Source organism: Mus caroli, unplaced genomic scaffold (assembly GCF_978045245.1).
Source record: "Mus caroli unplaced genomic scaffold, Mus_caroli_1 scaffold_1, whole genome shotgun sequence".
Classification (NCBI taxonomy): domain Eukaryota; kingdom Metazoa; phylum Chordata; class Mammalia; order Rodentia; family Muridae; genus Mus; species Mus caroli.
In genome coordinates, this window is record NW_028227256.1 from 72194859 (window position 1) to 72211807 (window position 16949).

The 16949-nt window shown below is 48.7% G+C and overlaps 2 protein-coding genes across 4 annotated transcripts; one reads left to right on the forward strand and one right to left on the reverse strand.

The window, feature by feature from the left end:
* Window positions 1-72: 72 nt before the first annotated feature.
* Cnppd1 (cyclin Pas1/PHO80 domain containing 1) lies at window positions 73-6811 on the reverse strand. Of its 2 annotated transcripts, none has more exons than XM_021161894.3 (9): window positions 6537-6811; window positions 5892-5979; window positions 5374-5482; window positions 4337-4418; window positions 4075-4195; window positions 3862-3990; window positions 2077-2138; window positions 1645-1762; window positions 73-1248 (listed from the first exon to the last, which is right to left on the reverse strand). In XM_021161894.3, the coding sequence occupies exons 2-9, from the start codon at window positions 5958-5960 to the stop codon at window positions 715-717; spliced, it is 1224 nt and encodes a 407-aa protein (XP_021017553.1). In that variant the 5' UTR covers window positions 5961-5979; window positions 6537-6811; the 3' UTR covers window positions 73-714. The 2 variants fall into 2 exon arrangements, with proteins under 2 accessions (XP_021017553.1, XP_021018337.1); XM_021162678.3 differs by lacking the exon at window positions 6537-6811 and adding an exon at window positions 6177-6323.
* Window positions 6812-7279: 468 nt separating this feature from the next.
* On the forward strand, window positions 7280-12376 carry Retreg2 (reticulophagy regulator family member 2). Of its 2 annotated transcripts, XM_021160912.3 has the most exons (10): window positions 7280-7596; window positions 7843-7949; window positions 8400-8430; window positions 8779-8914; window positions 9099-9183; window positions 9437-9580; window positions 9736-9830; window positions 10151-10286; window positions 10902-11191; window positions 11303-12376. In XM_021160912.3, the coding sequence occupies exons 1-10, from the start codon at window positions 7331-7333 to the stop codon at window positions 11525-11527; spliced, it is 1515 nt and encodes a 504-aa protein (XP_021016571.1). In that variant the 5' UTR covers window positions 7280-7330; the 3' UTR covers window positions 11528-12376. The 2 variants fall into 2 exon arrangements, with proteins under 2 accessions (XP_021016571.1, XP_021015748.1); XM_021160089.3 differs by having other exon boundaries at window positions 10902-12376.
* The last annotated feature ends 4573 nt before the right edge of the window (window positions 12377-16949 follow it).

Sequence of the window (16949 nt, forward strand, 5' to 3'; positions counted from 1 at the left end):
GCATCTGACCTGGGAGGCACATGAGGGATAGGAGAGCAACAAAGAATGCTGCAGAAGGAAAAGGCCAGGCCATGCAACAGAAACTGTTTATTGAAACCTCAATTCTATAAAAGCGTGAAAAACCCAGATACAAAGCAGTGGTAACCAGAGAGGCCTGTGAAGAGAACACCCAAAAAGGCAGAGTGGGAAGCCTTGGAGCAGGATGCTATGGTTGGAAGACAAAGGGACAAGGTTAGAGGACCCAGCAATTCTTGGCTGTGACAGGGAGCCTCCTGGCCCTCAGCAGCTCTCATCATGGTTCTCAGCCTCAGAGACATCACAGAGACCCACATCAATCCTCTCCTCCTCTCTCCTCCACTTCCCACACCTCCCACCTTTACCTTTCCATCTTTGGAAACTTCAAAGCAAAAAATCTACTTCCCTGGGCTTGTGGAGGCAGAGAGATAGGTGGTTCTCTGTCATCTGTGGCATGCCTCTGGTCACTGAGCTGACACTGTCCCAGGCACCACTGGTGTCCTAGCCTGCTAGCCAGACTCTGAGGTCTAGGAGAGTGAATGACCTTGTAATGCCCCCATAATCCCTTATGCTCCTACCCAGGAGGACAGGGGACCAGTCAAGGGCCCAGAGAGGTAGCAAAAATCTAAATCAAGTTTTCCTCTTCCAGGTTCTCTCAAGGACTCCCACACCCTCTCAATGTACTCTTCACAGCCCTACCTAGCCTGGGGAAATGACAGACTTGAGATGAGCCAGCTCCATGACACTAAAAAGCGAACACTGCTGGGGCTGGAGAAATGGAGGGGCCACTGGGCTCCAGAGCCAGGGTGGGGCCAGGCCGCGGGTATGGTAAAAGGGGCGGGAAGGCCCAATAGACACTGTTCGGTTAGTGTGGCAGGCACGGCAGTTTGGGGGGAGTCTCTGAAACTTCTGGCAAAGGGGACATTTGTGGAGAGGAGTAGGAGGGGCAGGAGGGTCTGGGGGAGGTCTCAGAGGGGGAGTCAATGGGGCCAGAAGACTGCCCCAGAGTGACAGCAAGTCTACATTGCCTTCCAGGCAGCTGGAGACATTAGTCAGGCACTGTGACACAGGGGCAGGTACGCAGGGCTGCACGAGGCTCTTGGAGACCAGTGTGAGTTCAGGAGGACCTGGTGAGGGGCTGGAGGACAGCCCCAAGGACTGGTGTATTACAGCCACTGATGCTACAGCTAGGGCCATGCTGCTCACGTATGCCACAGCTAACAGGCAGGACAGCTGCAGGAGAAAAGATAAAACAAAACAGCAGGCTGTTGATTATCTGTCACTACCCACTACTAGTCTCTCAAGTCCAAGTTCTCTGTAACTCCCCTTGCCTCCTCCACCCTCCCACCTAGTCTCAACTTCTTCTGAGCCTTTTAGAATTTGCTTTTCTCTTTTTTTCTTTTTTCTTCTTTTGGTTTTTTCGAGACAGGGTTTCTCTGTGTAGCCCTGGCTGTCCTGGAACTCACTCAGAAATTCGCCTGCCTCTGACTCCCAAGTGCTGGGATTAAAGGCGTGTGCCATCACTGCCCAGCTTAGAATCTGCTTTTCAACACAAACACTCACACACAGGGTCTCATGTGTGCTTGTCCAAGCCTACTCAAACCCCTCTTCCTCATAACCCCTTCTCACCTTTACCAGCCGCTGGCAGAGGGACCCCAGAGCCAGCTGCCACGTTGGCTGCTCCAGCAGCACACACAGGTCTGTGTAGGTGTACCAGCCCCGCCGCCGTCCCTGCTGCTCAGCCACACTAATAGGAAGGAAGAGACAAGGGGTTAGGGACTCTCTGCAGCTAGCCCAGGGCACCTTTATACCTTTCAGGACCCATCAGAAGACACTAAGGAGTTGACTGAATGCACAGATCCTTAGGCTACCCACTGATTCAGAAGGTGAGACCAGGACTTAAGTTGCTCACACCACCAAAGGGAGGAGGCAGAAGAGTTAGGCAATGACCACTTTGAGCAACTCTTTCTCCCAGATATACAGATCTTATCTCTAACTCCAGTGGCATTTGCCTAGGCCTCTAAATGCCTCCAACTCCTCTCACTAGTTCCTGGAACTCACCAGCTCTCCAGCCAACTTAGCACCTCAAAGATCTCCCGAGGATCAGTGTAGAGACGCCAATCCTGTGTACAAGAAAAAAGACAGGCATGGTAATTTATTCCTATGATACCAGTACTTGGAAGATTGAAAAAAATTACAAGTTACAAGCCAGCTTGGGCTACAAAGTGAGTTCTAGGCCAGCCTGAGCTGTAGTATAAGAATACCTCAACAAACCCTAAGTAAGTAAGAACAGGAAAGAGCCGCACTAATGTTAGCCACAAGCCACACTGACCTGATCAGAGCAGCTACACCACCAGCCACGATGTGCTGGCCACTCTCCGAAGAACCTGCGCATACTGTATCATGCTATCACCGCCTACCTGACCTCGAGTTATCCCCTCTAAAAAATGCAAGCAAGAAAATAAACCTAAGAAGGTCAGTGTCATATGGAGCTCAAAATCCACGGCAGAAAAAGCTTGATAGCAAATATTCAGAGGCTAGCAATACAGGTTCTGCCTCAAAGTATGTCCTCGGAGAAAGAGGAAGAAAGCCTCTACTTTGAGACTCATTGCTTCAGGAAGCTCTAGACTAGTCCTGAAAGGACAGGAAGGGGAGAACCTACAAAAAAAAAAAAAAAAAAAAAAAAAGACACAAGAACAACAGACATACAAAGTCAGGTGCAGTACATATATCTATAATCAGCACTGAGAGACAAAAGCAGAAGCTACAGGAGGCTCATCACAAAGTCAAGACCAACCTTGTCTACACAGTGAGTGCTAGGTCAGCCTGATTTAAAATGTATTCATTAAGAGACAGGGTCTGACTATGTAGGCCTAACTGTCCTGAAATGGACCAGGCTGACCTCAAACTCACAGAGATCTGCCTGAGATTAAAGATTGGTGGCAGCCAGGCGTGGTGGCGCATGCCTTTAATCCCAGCACTCGGGAGGCAGAGGCAGGCGGATTTCTGAGTTCAAGGCCAGCCTGGTCTACAAAGTGAGCTCCAGGACAGCCAGAGCTATAAAGAGAAATGAGAAACCCTGTCTCGAAAAACCAAAAAAAAAAAAAAAAAAGATTGGTGGCTATCTCAGTAAGTAAACACCTTGTATGTAAGCATGAGAAACTGAGATTTCCCCAGAACCCATGTAAAAGAAATGGACATGGCAGCACACACTTATAATCCCAACAGAACCAAAGACAAGCAGATCCCCAGGACTCACTGGTCTGCCAGCCTAACCTACTCCGTGAGTCCCAGGCTAAATAAAGAGACTCAAAAAGCAAGGTAGACAAGTCCTCAGGAGGGGCTGGTAAGATGGCTCAGAGGTTAAGAGCACTGACTGCTCTTCCAAAGGTCCCGAGTTCAGATCCCAGCAACCACATGGTGACTCACAACCACCCATAAGGAGATCTAACGTCCTCTTCTGGAGTGTTTGAAGACAGCTACAGTATACTTACACATAATAAATAAATAAATCTTTAAAAAAAAAAAACAAAAAACAAGTCCTCAGGAAAACACTCAAGGTTATCTGGTACACAGAGAGAGAGGGAGAGAGAGAAAGAGAGAAGGGGAGAGGGAGAGAGAATGAACAAGAACAGAAAGCTGAGAGAGAACAAAGAACGAAGGAACATAAAGACAGATGAGAAGCCGAGTAGCAGTGTTGCACACCTTTAATCCCAGCACTTGAGAGGATCTCTGAATTCAAGGCCAACCTAGTTTACAGAGAGAGTTTTAGGACAGTCAGGGCTACACAGTAGAGAAACCCTGTCTGGAAACAAAACAAAGGCAGATGAGAGAAGACTCACTCACCATGGCACTCAGGAAGCTCCTTTCCAAGGCATTGAGGGTGGCCACGGCGACTCCCCCAGCTGCTCCCCATTCATCATTGAAGACCTCCTCTTCCTCCCCTTCATCATAAAGGTATTTACTGGCCACCATCTGCAGAGAAGCCAGGAATCGGCATCAGCTGAGTTCATACCTGGTGCCTGGCTCACCGAGAAGATAAAGGGAGCGAGTACTTACCATGGAGATCAGAAACAAATCAGAAGACGACACGTGCTGCAGATAATCTGGGTTTCGGTGCCGGAGCCGCTCAATGTACACCAGAGCTAACATCATAGCACAAGGGGAGATACAAGCCTCTCTGGGAGGTAGAAAGGATTGGTAATTAAACCCAAGAGTCCTTCAGTTCTTCAGACTCTCAAGATGCTCATCACACTTTCTCTTAAGAGACAAAAACATCCCACAAGCCCGTCTCATTTTATCCCCTTGATCCCAGGCTCACCGGGACACGTGGGCTACATATTTTTTCTGGAGTCGGCGAATAGGACTGGGTGCTGCCTTCTGAAGAAGTTCCACAGTAATGTCTGCAAGGAGATAGAGGAGCAGAATAAGCAACTGCAACATATACGGTTGTCCCCACTACTGTCAGGGAAGACTTAGGTCTGAGGCCCTGGGGACAGGACTGCCACAAAAAACTAGAAACCAAATTCTGCTACAACAGGAGGGAAGGCATGACGAAACACACCTGTAATCCCAAAACTCAAGACATAAGGCAGGGGGATTACTACAAGGTGGAGGCCATCCAGACCTCTACAGTGAGTTTCAGGCTTCTGGGATCTACGCAGTAAGACACTATCTCAACCCTTCAGGCCTCGATTTCCCCACTATACCCCACCCCCAAATTCTAAGTGGATGAAAGCCCACCCTAAGGTTGATCCTCAGCTTTTTCTAGCAGAAAGGGTTGTTTTTCTTTTTTTAAGATTTATTTATATGAGTACACTGTAGCTGTCTTCAGACACACCACAGGAGGGCATCCGATCCCACTACATGTGGTTGCTGAGACTTGAACTCAGGTCCTTTGAAAGAGCAGTCAGTGCACTTAACGGCTGAGCCATCTCTCCAGCCCAACACTTGTTTTTCTATTAAGTTACTCATGTTTCTCTTTCCCCAATGTTTACTTGAGAAGTGTGCCTTATTTACTTGAGAAACATGTAACATGTATACTTAGAAAACTAAATTTCTGCCCTATAAATCACAAGGGGCAGCCGAACTTGGGCTATAGCTCTGTGGTAGAATGCCTGCAGAGCATACACAAAGCCCTAAAAATAAGTGACTACAATTTATGAGCTGTTTTTACTCATGTGGGCTAAAAGAATTTGAAACGTGGCCTGCATTGTCAAACCAAGTACCAACCAAGCTAGTTATAATGAGACACAGTGCAGCTCAGAGAGCAAACCTCCAGGCATTTGGGTGACTATGAGAACCCAGTCCTCCAAGTTTCCACTTGCTCAGTCACACACACACACACACCAGTCTAACCTGCCATAGGGCTGGAGAGCTCCTCCAGGCTGCAGTCTGTCTCCAAGTCCCAGCCATAATAGAGTCTCCTTCGGATTCGAGCACTTAGCTTTTGGTGTCCAGGAAGGACCTGAAACAGGGCCAGGAGTAGTGGAGGGTGAAGGGCAGGGAAGGTTTGGTGGAAATCCTGGGTACTGCCCCGGGCCTATACTCTACCCAGCCCAGAGTTCCCAAGATCATTTGTTAATGGCAGCCTAGTCTTGTCCACAGGGGGAGAAAGACAATAAGCCCGCTTCTGCCATCACTGAAGGCTCCCAATAGAAGACTAGACAACTAGAAACCAGATGGGACCCCAGTCTAATCACTAGCAGTTCCCCTCTTATAACCTGAGGCTTTGCCTTCAGGCCCAAGCGGCATTGCTCTCAACAATCGCCCACTCCAGGGCATAACAAGTAAGAGAGCTCCCATTCCGCTCCGGTCTGGAGGAGAATGCCTGGGAGTTCTGACTCCCAGAGGCAGAGAACAGGCGGACCTCTCACCATGAAGTCTTGGAAACCGGTGAGGGAGAAGGCGCCTTCTTCGTCCAGTAGGAGCCCAGTCAGGTCCATCGCACTATCAGCCGCCACCCTGCAAAGGTGGAGGGAAAGGGAAGAAATCGTAAGTGACCCCCAGAGCCGTCCTCACCCGTTGGCCCACCTCTCCCGAAAGGGCCACCGCCCGACTGCGCGCAGCCTCCTCCCTTCTCGCAGGCGGCCGTGGGACGCCTCTTCCTGTTCCGCGTGCTACTGGGCCTCCGGGCGCCCGACGACAGGCGCGGCGCTCACCAGGCGAACCAGGAGGTACGAGGGCCAGCAGTGTTCTCAGCCCGTGCCGCGTTCGCTTGGCGTTTATAAGCTGCGGGAGTGAGTGTCACCGACGAGTCTGCGCGCCCGGCAGGAAGTGCCTCCTGCCCTGCCCAACCTGAGAGCTCCGGGTCTCCGGAGCTACGAGCACCGGGGGCTGAATTGTAATACGGTTCCCAGGGGACCGCGACACACCAAGGGTGAACGCGCTGACCAGGCTTTGTGGTCGTGGTACAGATAGTAACGAGCCTAACACAAAGGCAACGCGGCGAGTTGTTTCCTGGGTTTTAGGGAAGACGCACTCAATCAGCAATGCCCAGGAAAGATGAACAAGAAACTTACCAGTGGGAGAACTGTGAACAAGGTGGGAGGGAATCTGTTGAATCTTTATGCCCCTTAGAAGTTTGAAACTGTAAAACTCGAATACATACTGTATTCTGTAGGGTTACTCCAGCAATTAATGATCTCAAAAGATAAAAAGCCTCAATGTACGATGTTAAACAGGTCTCCCCAAAGTAAACAGCGCCTGGATGTTTTATTTCCAAACACGCCTTCCACACAATTTGCGGCTGAGAGATTTTGGGAAGAAAGAGGGCCGACGCTCCAAGAAGGAAGAAGCAACTTTTCGAAGTTGATGAAGCTGCTTTGAAGTCATTAAAGTCACGCGCTGGTGTTTGTTTATCCACCGAGGGGAGGGGACTGGAGGCGAAGAGGGTTGAGTAATGGGGATGGCACCGCCCTTCCCGATCTCAAGCAGATTCTAGTCAAGATCCAGGAGGTCAAGCCCACTGACTCCGGGCAGGGCCTCACTCGACAAAGAGGTCTCCAGCCGCCCTGTAAACACCGGGAGAAGACCTCAGGCCTCGCAGCCTCAACGCCCGCCCCGGATCACCCCTCCAGCACCCTGGAAGCACACCTTCGTGGGTGCAAGATCACGACAGCGGCCACCGCGCACGCGCGGGCGTCCCATCCGGGCTGTTAGGGCACGTCACGTGGCATCGCGCTTCATCACGTGACGCTTGACCGCAGGTTTTTTTGCTCGCCGGGGCGTGCGCCCCCTTCCGTCTGACGCGCCCCCGGCGGCGGCCGCGCAGCCCTGGCTCCTCGCGGGCTCGGGCAGCGGCTGCGGCGCGGTGATGGCGAGCAGCGGTGGCGGTAACACCGGCGCGGGTGGCACCTCGGGGCTGGGCCTGGGCCTGGGGCTGAGCCTCGGCATGGGTGAGGCCACTGGCGACGCGGAGGAGGAGGCGGCCGCAGCCGAGGCAGTGGGACGCTTAGCCACGTCCCTGTGGCTGCGGCTCCGCGGCTGGGAGGCCGTGCTGGCGGCCGCACAGCGACTGCTGGTTTGGGAGAAGCCGCTGCACAGCCTGGTCACGGCGGCCACACTCAACGGCCTCTTCTGGTAACGGCCACGGAGGAGGGGGCGGGGCCGGGCTGCGCGGGAGAGCGGGGGCGGGAGGACCGGGTGCTCCCTCCCTTGGAGGGCTGTCAGCGTCTGGGGCGGTGATCCTGCACCAGGTGGCCCCATTTCTTAGTCTCTTAGTGACTGGGTGAGGCTTAGAGGGCCATCTCCCCATCAATGGATCTCTCTGTGATTTTCGATGGATTTGGGAGCCTCACTCTGGGCTGAGATGCCTGTCTCCCTAAGGTTGTTGTCTTCGTCGTCCCTCCGGCCCTTCTTCCTGCTCAGCATCTCACTTTTGACCTATTTTCTACTGGATCTCTGGCATCCTCGCTTTCTCCCTGACGTTTCAGGTGAGTTTCTTCATTCCATATGCACTGTGTGCACCTGCTCCCCCACCCCCGACCCCCGTGCATCACCCTGCTACTTGAGGGGAGGCACAGCAAGGCCATTTATCTCCGAAGGCATCCTGTATGCCCTTCCATCTTTTTTTTTTTTTAAGAAAATTGCCTGAAATGAGAATTGTTTCTTTTCCAAAAATTAATGTTCTTGTGAGTTTAGTAGTCAAAAGTATATAGCATTTAAAGCTGGGTTCAGAAACAGCATGTCGTACACCTTGTAGTTGGTGGGTGAAGGGAATGCTCTGGACTTCACATAATGGTTCAGGCCTGGAAGCGAGAGACAGAGGGACTACTGAAAAATTGAGAGCAAGAATGTTAAAGAGAGGCAGCTCTTTGTGACTTTGGATCTGTCTCTAAGTGCCTCTTGTATTCTTACCTTACCCCACCCCCTTTTCTCCATAGCACCACCCCCTGAAGAACCACATTCTGACAGGTGAGTATAGGCCACCTTTAGAAGATGCCCAAATGTGGTCTGCTTGCTGTGCTCAGCTCAAAGAGGAGCAGGGCTGTGGCTTGTGCAGCCTTAGGCCCAGTATAATGAAGGGACTTACAGCAAGCAAAAGTATGCCTGGCTCTAGGCTTCTTTGTATGCAAACGCTGTGTTCCTTCTCCCGTGGAGGTAGAGGGTTGAGTACCCTGGGAATTTATATCCCAGGATGAGGATGCCATCCTTTGGGGGAGGTGGGACCTCCAGAGTGACGATCTCATCAGCAGTCTCAAAGTGACTTGAGTGTCTTAGCTGGTTTCTGAGGCTTCCAGGGGTCATGTCATGTCTCCCCAGTGAGGGTGCGGGGTCAGGCGCCCAGCCGCACCTGCTGAGTGTGCCCGAGTTGTGCAGATACCTGGCTGAGAGCTGGCTCACCTTCCAGATTCACCTGCAAGAGCTGTTGCAGTACAAGAGGCAGAATCCAGCTCAGGTAAACCCCATCCTGAAATGGTTGTAGGAGTCAGGGGCTGGGAGAGAGTGACTCGCGCAGTGACTGTTGTAAATTTCCTCAACTGGTTCCCATTTTTTTCCACCACATATAGTTTCTTCCCCTGGTGACTGTGCACATGGTTTAAGCCTAGTGTTCTTCATAGCTCCTGTGCTCTTCTCTGCAGTTCTGTGCTCGAGTCTGTTCTGGCTGTGCTGTGCTAGCTGTGTTGGGACACTATGTTCCAGGGATTATGATTTCCTACATTGTCTGTGAGTGGAGGTCATCCCTGCTATTTCCAAAGCCCTTTCTAGTCTTCTTTCCCTGGGTTGACCCAAAGGAAAGACTGCGTTTTCTTTGTCAGTTACTCACCTGGGAGGAGGATAGTAGATGGGGGAAGAGGGTATCACTGCCTTGGGAAAGGATCCTATCTTTGTTCAGACCTACCTGTTCAGGGGACAGTTTGGATGAAGGCTCCTGAGAAAGTGGCCAACTGAGCTCTGAGTGCACTTTCTTAACCTGTAGTGCTGAGTATCCTGCTGTGGCCCCTGGTGGTTTATCATGAGTTGATCCAGAGGATGTATACTCGCCTGGAGCCCTTGCTCATGCAGCTGGACTACAGCATGAAAGCTGAAGCTGATGCCCTGCACCACAAACATGACAAGAGAAGTAAGGGATTCTCTTAACCTGGGTGGGGAGAGGCAGGGAGAGCCTGTAGTGTATGGCTCATGGTGTGTCCTGGAATTGAAATCATTTCTACTTCCTTAGCCATATTTGTCACCACCGTTATCTCTGCTCATTATTGCCTGATTGCCCTTCTCTAGAGCGCCAAGGGAAGAGTGCACCCCCAGCAGGAGATGAGCCACTGGCGGAAACAGAGAGTGAAAGCGAGGCAGAGTTGGCTGGCTTCTCTCCAGTGGTGAGGTCCAGGGAAGATGGGGTGTCAAATAGAAGGCTAAGGGAAGCTGGGTATTGTAATGCACACATGTAATCCTATTTGAGAGGAGGAAGCAGAAGGATCAAGAATTCAAAACCAGCCTGGTTTTCGTTATGAGCTTGAGATCAGCCTGGGCCACATAAGACCTCCTATGTCCAAAAAAAAAAAAAAATGAAAAAGGCAAAGGGGGCAAGAATGTGTCTGCTTTAGAGCTACCAGTTCTCAAGTAGTTGGGAACCAGAAGGCTTGGGGGTAAAGTGTGCTTATCCCAGTATGTTGGATTCATCCTGGTTCTCCTGCAGGTGGATGTGAAGAAAACAGCCCTGGCCTTGGCTATTACAGACTCTGAGCTGTCAGATGAGGAGGCCTCTATCTTAGAGAGCGGCGGTTTCTCTGTATCTCGGGCCACCACTCCACAACTGACAGATGTTTCTGAAGGTATGAGCAGTCTTTTGCCTCTCTTTTATCTTCCTGATCCCCAATACTGGGTTGTTGACAGCTGTGTTCTCTGAGTTCCAAAAATGCTTCCTGAATTCCTGTATTCTCTAATTCTACCCTAAGCTCCCAAGAACCTTAGTTCCATGCTCTTGCTTTGCTTTGTAGTATTTTTAGATCTTTTTATTTTATGTGTATGAGTATTTGGCCTGCATAATGTGTTCACACCATATGCATGCCTGGTGCCTGCAGAAGTCAGAAGAGGGCATCTGATCCCCTGGAACTGGAGTTGCAGTTGGTTGTGAGCCACCATATGGGTGCTGGGAATTGAACCTGGGTCCTCTGCAGGAACAGCAAGTGCTCTTAACCACTAAGCCATCTCTTCAGCTCTGCTTTGCTTTTTGAGAAAGGCTCTTAGTCTAGGCTTGCTTTGAACTCTCTTTGTAGCAGAAGATGACCTGAACTCCTGGTCCCTCCTCCCTACACCTTCCAAATGCTGGGATTACAATAGATATGTGCCACAGGGCCTGGCTTCCCAAGTTATGCACATGAACTTACTGACTTTTGTGGCCAGTTAGAGAAAACAGCTCATTCTTATAACCCTTTATCTCTGCACAGATTTGGACCAGCAGAGCCTGCCAAGTGAGCCAGAAGAGGCTCTGAACCGAGAACTGGGGGACGGGGAAGAGACAGAGCTGGCCTCTCCTGAAGACCTGCTAAGTGCGCCTCCAGCCCTCTCAAAGCAAGCTCTGGATACAGAAGAGGAGGGAGCTGCAGACAAGGAAACCTTGCTTCAGCTCTCATCCCCTCTTCACTTTGTGAATACGCACTTCAATGGGGCAGGGTCCCCCCAAGATGGAGTGAAATGCCCTCCTGGTGGACCAGTGAAGACCCTGAGCCCAGAGGCAGTGAGTGGTGACCTAATGGCTCCATCCAGCACCCTCTCACCCCAACTTTGCCTTGCTGAAAGTGGTCCAGTTACCCCCCTCTCTCCCTCTGTGCTCCCATCCCTTCCCCAGGACTCACCTCAACCCCTGGCTGCTCCTGAGGAGGAAGAGGCACTCACAACTGAGGACTTTGAGTTGCTGGATCAGGGGGAGCTGGAGCAACTGAATGCAGAGCTGGGCTTGGGACCAGAGATGCCCCCAAAGCCCCCTGATGTTCTGCCTCCTCCTCCCCTGGGGGCAGACAGCCATTCCCTGGTACAGTCAGACCAAGAGGCTCATGCAGAGGTTGAGCCATGAGCCATGGCAGAATGAGCTGCAGGCATACATTAGGGCTTCCTAACTAGGCATGTCACATTTTCTCCTCTCCCTGTCACTCTGGGGAGAGGCACTATGTGGAAAAGCTGGCTGTCAGATGGAAGCCAGCCCACTCTGCCTGCCTGCCTGCCTGCCTGCTGTCCTGGGAACTGGTATAGTACCTGTGCCTAGGATTGGTTTTATGTCTGTAAATACTTTTCCATTTGGGTTAGTGGATGTGATGAAGGCTAGGGGCACCCTTCCGTAGCCTGCAGTTGCTTCCCTGCCTCATCCCTTGTCATTCTACTGTGTCCTAAGCCCTGGTGGTCTACCTTTTCTTTTTCTTCTATCCTCAGGGACCTGTGCTGCTCCACCCTCGTGTCCCACTTGGTTGTTTAGTTGAGGCACTTTATAATTTTCTCTACTGTCCCACACTCCTGTTGGCTTTATTTCCCTGCTGTGTCCTGTCCTTTGCAGCGTGACCCCCTCTCTTTGCCAACTCCCCCTTCCCACAGGCACTGGCCAAGTTTTAGGGCAGGTTCTCTTCTGAGGAAACTGGGTGGTGTCAGGCCAGCGGTGCTGTGCTTGGGTCACTGTCGCCTTGAACCTACACTGTACCCTTGCCCAGTTCAGCACTCATAATGCAGGACGGCAGGGCCCTAGCACTTCGTCAGCACTGAGGGTGCCATGCTCTCTTCCCTTTTGGAGGTGAGGGACTTCCCTTCTGTATTAGGGGAGGAGAACAGAACCTACTCGTCTGGACCACAGTTGAGACTCCCTGCTAGGGTCTAAAGTGGATAGTAATATCTGTGTAGGTGTTAACTGGAAAAATAAACCGTTGATTGGCTAGAACTGCTGCCTGTCTGCCTGCTTGTCTCACTGTGAGCCACCTCCCGTACTGCACTCTGTCCCCTCCTCACCCAGCACTGCCTCTCTTGGCTATTTTCCTTGTAAACAGCCAGAGGCAGGGATTATCCTGACAACCCTACCTGCTTCTCGGTCATACGAAGTGAGATTTAGCATGTGTGAATACACTACATGCAGGAGGAAATTGCCTTGTCTTCCCAGTCAGTGGAGCATGGAGTCATGATAACCGCTTCCTACTGCGTGCCTTTAATATCATTTCTATAAGTCACGTATCTACATGCTCACAACTCAATTGTCTAGTAGGCCCACTAACCAGCAGTGGTTATATAAGTTGGTTAAATATTTATATAAACTGGTTAAAGGCCAAGAGACTAAAGTAGTATCCAAGATTTTTTTAAAGTATATGTTCTTGGCACCATTCTTATTTATTTATTTATTTATTTATTTATTTATTTATTTATTTCAGAGACAGGATCTCTTCGTGTAGTTATGACTGGCCTGAAATACAGATCTGCCTGCCTCTGCCTCCAGAGTGCTGGGATTAAAGGTGTGCACCACCCCCTAGCTTATCTATGTGATTTTTATATACTAGTGTTTAACATGGGGCTGTTCATCAACTTTTAAAATGAATTGTCTTACTGCTGAACAATAGTAGCTCTCATTTATAATCCAAGCACTTGTGGGGCTGAGGCAGGGAGATTGAGAGCTTCAGGCTGGCCTGGTTTACTGAGAAGACATTATCTCAAAAGCCCACCACAATTAAAATAATTACTATCAATTCCATTTTTAAAAGTACAGCTTAATTTCCTGAGGGCCACACAGGCTGAATGAATGGAGCCATGATTCAAGCCCAGTGAGTGATGCCAGCAAACACTGGAAGCTCCTGTCCAGTGGTGGGCACAGGCAGGAAGAAGCCTGGAACTGGAAAAACCAAACCAGCATCCTAACTTTGTGGAAAGTGGACTCTTGGCTGCCCTTCTGCTTTGGTGAACAGCACAGAACAGAGTAAATAGTTTGCTTAGTGAGTCCCGTCCTCAACCTTTAGCTTCGGGTACAATGTAGCATGCTAATTGTCTTTGAAGATGACGTCTATACAGGTGTATCCTGATGTAGCCCAGAAATAAGAGACATTTCTTCGGTTTGAGAGACAATCAGCATTAAGTGAGGCCTGCTTCTATGCTGTGGCAGGAACATGAGCTAATGCAGAGATTTCCGTTTCTGAAGAACTGAAACCCTGTAGCTGGATCAAAATATCAAAGTAGGTCAGTAGTCTGTGTTCCCCCTTCACATTTACCATTATCTGATGGTTTCTGCAGGTTTTGTTGGTGATAATTTTCACTATCAGATGTCTTAACCAGTTTGTGCTCACCAATGAAAAGCCTGAGAAGAAAAGCTTTTCCAGAGTAAAAGAAAAATGAGCAGAAATGTGAAACCCATTATTAGGACACACACACACACACACGCTCCTAGCACCCAGGAGTGGAAAGACTAAGGGACTGAGGATAGATTGAGGCCACCCTGAGCTATATAAAAGAACCTAACCTTTTAGAAAGAGAGAGAGAGAGAGGGAGAGAGGGAGTGAGAGAGAGAGAGAGAGAGAGAGAGAGAGAGAGAGAGAGAGAGAGAGAGAGAGAGAGAGAGAGAGAGAGAAAATAAACAACCTCCAAATGAGAAGAGTTTGTTGACAGTACATTTTAGTCAACTTTTTTTGTTTTTGTTTTGTTTTGTTTTTTGTTTGTCTTTTCCGAGACAGGGTTTCTCTGTGTAGCCCCAGCTGTCCTGGAACTCACTCTGTAGACCAGGCTGGCCTCCAACTCAGAAATCTGCCTGCCTCTGCCTCCCACGTGCTGGGATTAAAGGCGTGTGCCACTAGTGCTGGGCTTTTAGTCAACTTATGTATCCAAATAGCTAACAGTGTAACTTGTCTGCATTAATGAAAATGTAGTCTTGACTAAGGTAAGACTTCTGTGCCGTGCCCAAGTTAGCATACTACTAGAGGATGGCTTTGTGTATTGTGTTTATTGGCAAATTAACAGACTTTGAGGTACCCAAGATAAGACTACCAGAGGTTGGATATCAGGCAGAATTCTTTTTTTTTTTTTTTTTTTTTTTTTTGGTTTTTTTCGAGACAGGGTTTCTCTGTGTAGCCCTGGCTGTCCTGGCACTCACTTTGTAGACCAGGCTGGCCTCGAACTCAGAAATCCGCCTGCCTCTGCCTCCCAAGTGCTGGGATTAAAGGCGTGCGCCACCACGCCCGGCCAGGCAGAATTCTTGAAGGAACTGGGACTGTTTAGTCCAAAACTACTTAGTTGGGTTATGCCAACAGCCTTCAGAGTTTTTTGTCAGAAAGACTTCAGAAGGCAGAAATTAATTATTTGGTTATGGATAGAAAAAAATGCTAGATAAAAATTTAGTTCTCTGGCAAAGACACAGCAAAACAGAATGGTCTGAGGAGGATGGGGGAGCCACAGGTTGGTTGTGTTTTGTTTTCTGACACAGTGTCTCATTATGTAGCCCAAGCTAGCCTCTAACTCCTGGTTTTCCAGCCACATCCTATGGAGGGCTGGTATTACAGATGTTCAACACAAAATGGCAAAGAACAGACAAGATTAGTGATTTTAGCATGGGGTGGGCAGAACAAGAGCTCTCCCGCTGAACAACAACATCTCCCAAATGATCTTTAACGTTACAGTGGTTCTAAGAATATTACCATCATGGAGGGAACATTGTCCTCTCCTTTCCCTGACCAAGTATAGCAGTGGGTCTTACCCTGCGGAATGCTGCTACCAATGGAGTTCCTCATGTTGTGCTCCTAACCATAAAATATTTTTCATTGCCACTTCATAACTAGTTTTGCTGCTACTGTGAATTGTAACTATTTTGCTGATAGAGCTTTGCCAAAGGGGTTGTGACCCACAGGTTGAGAACCACTGCACTAAAGTCAGTTTTCTCCACCTTAAAAATGAGCATATCGCCCGGCAGTGGTGATGCATGCCTTTAATTCCAGCACTTGGGAGGCAGAGGCAAGTGGATGTCTGAGTTTGAGGCCAGCCTGGTATACAGAGTGAGTTCCAGGACAGCCAGGGCTACACAGAGAAACCCTGTCTCGGGAAGGAAAAAAAAAAAAAAAATATATATATATATATATATATATATATATATATATATGCGTATCATTGTGTATCACTGGTCCATTCACCATTGTGTTCTGCTCATTCATCCTGGACAGTTCAGTTCAGAATATATATATTCTGAAATTCAGTTTATATATTTTCCTCTATTTTGCTCCTGAAACTGAGCCAAGGGTCCTACAAGTACAAACAGACTTACCAGCACACTACTCGGAGCCCATTTTATTCTGAGTGCTGGTTATACGGAGTGTTGCAGTAATGAGCATTTGTTGGGCCATCTAATTTTGTGTCACACTTGCTGTGGTCTGAGTGTTGATGCCCCCCTGCTTCAAGTCCATTTTTGCATCTGGATAATTTATAAACAGAATTTTAAATTCTCATTATTTCGGAAACTGGGGAGGCTTTAGACCAAGGATCCAACAGAGTCATTGTCTGGTGAAGGCTAATCTACTTCCAAGATAGGATTAACAGCTGCGCCTTCCAGAGAAGTAGATAGGATTAACTCTGTGGCTGTCCTTACATGACAGAAGGAAGAAAGGGATAAATAGCAATTTTGCATTCATTTTATAAAATCATGAATTCTATTCATAGGAGTTTCATCTTTATGAATTACTTTCTGAAGACCCCATGCCTCATACTATCACATTAGCAATTAGATTATTTTCTTGTAGGTTTTACTGTCTTAGGCCTTGGTTATTTTATTAACCAATACAGACAAGGTAAAGACTTCATATATTGTTGGACTTAGAAGCCCTGGAGTAGAAACTGTAGGACAGTGATTGATGAGTGTAGTCCTTGGTGCTCAAAATGTTTTAGGATATTGATTAAGTTTCAATAGATGAAATCAGGGACAATTATATTCATTCATAGCATCCGTCAAAATTCCTATGTTGAATTTAATCCCCAGCCAATTGTGAGAGTACACACCTGTGACCCCAGCATTTGGGGACACACAGAAGATGACCACCACAAATTTGGAACCAACCTGGTCAACATAGTTTCAGATCAGCTAGGGCTACAGTATCCCCAATGTGACAGTAGCAGGTTATGAAGGGTAGATACTTTTTGGTGCTGGGGTTGAAACATTGTTACATGTATTCCAGGCTGCCTCAAACTTATATAGAGACAAGGATGGCTTTGGATTTCCTGGGCTTCTTGTTTCTACCTGCCAAATGCTGGAATTATAGGTATGTGCCACTTTAGAAAAGAATTTTTTGAGACAGGGTCTCACTGTGTAGCTTTGGCTGACCTAGAACTTTACATGTAGACAAAGTTTGCAAACACACAGAGATCTACCTATCTCTGCCTCCCAAGTGCCAGGATTAGAAGTAAGTGTAACTTCCAGCTACTTTATAAAATGAGAAACATTGAGATGACAAAGTAGTTTGGCAGGTTAATGTATGTTGGAGTAAAAATTAATTGATCTG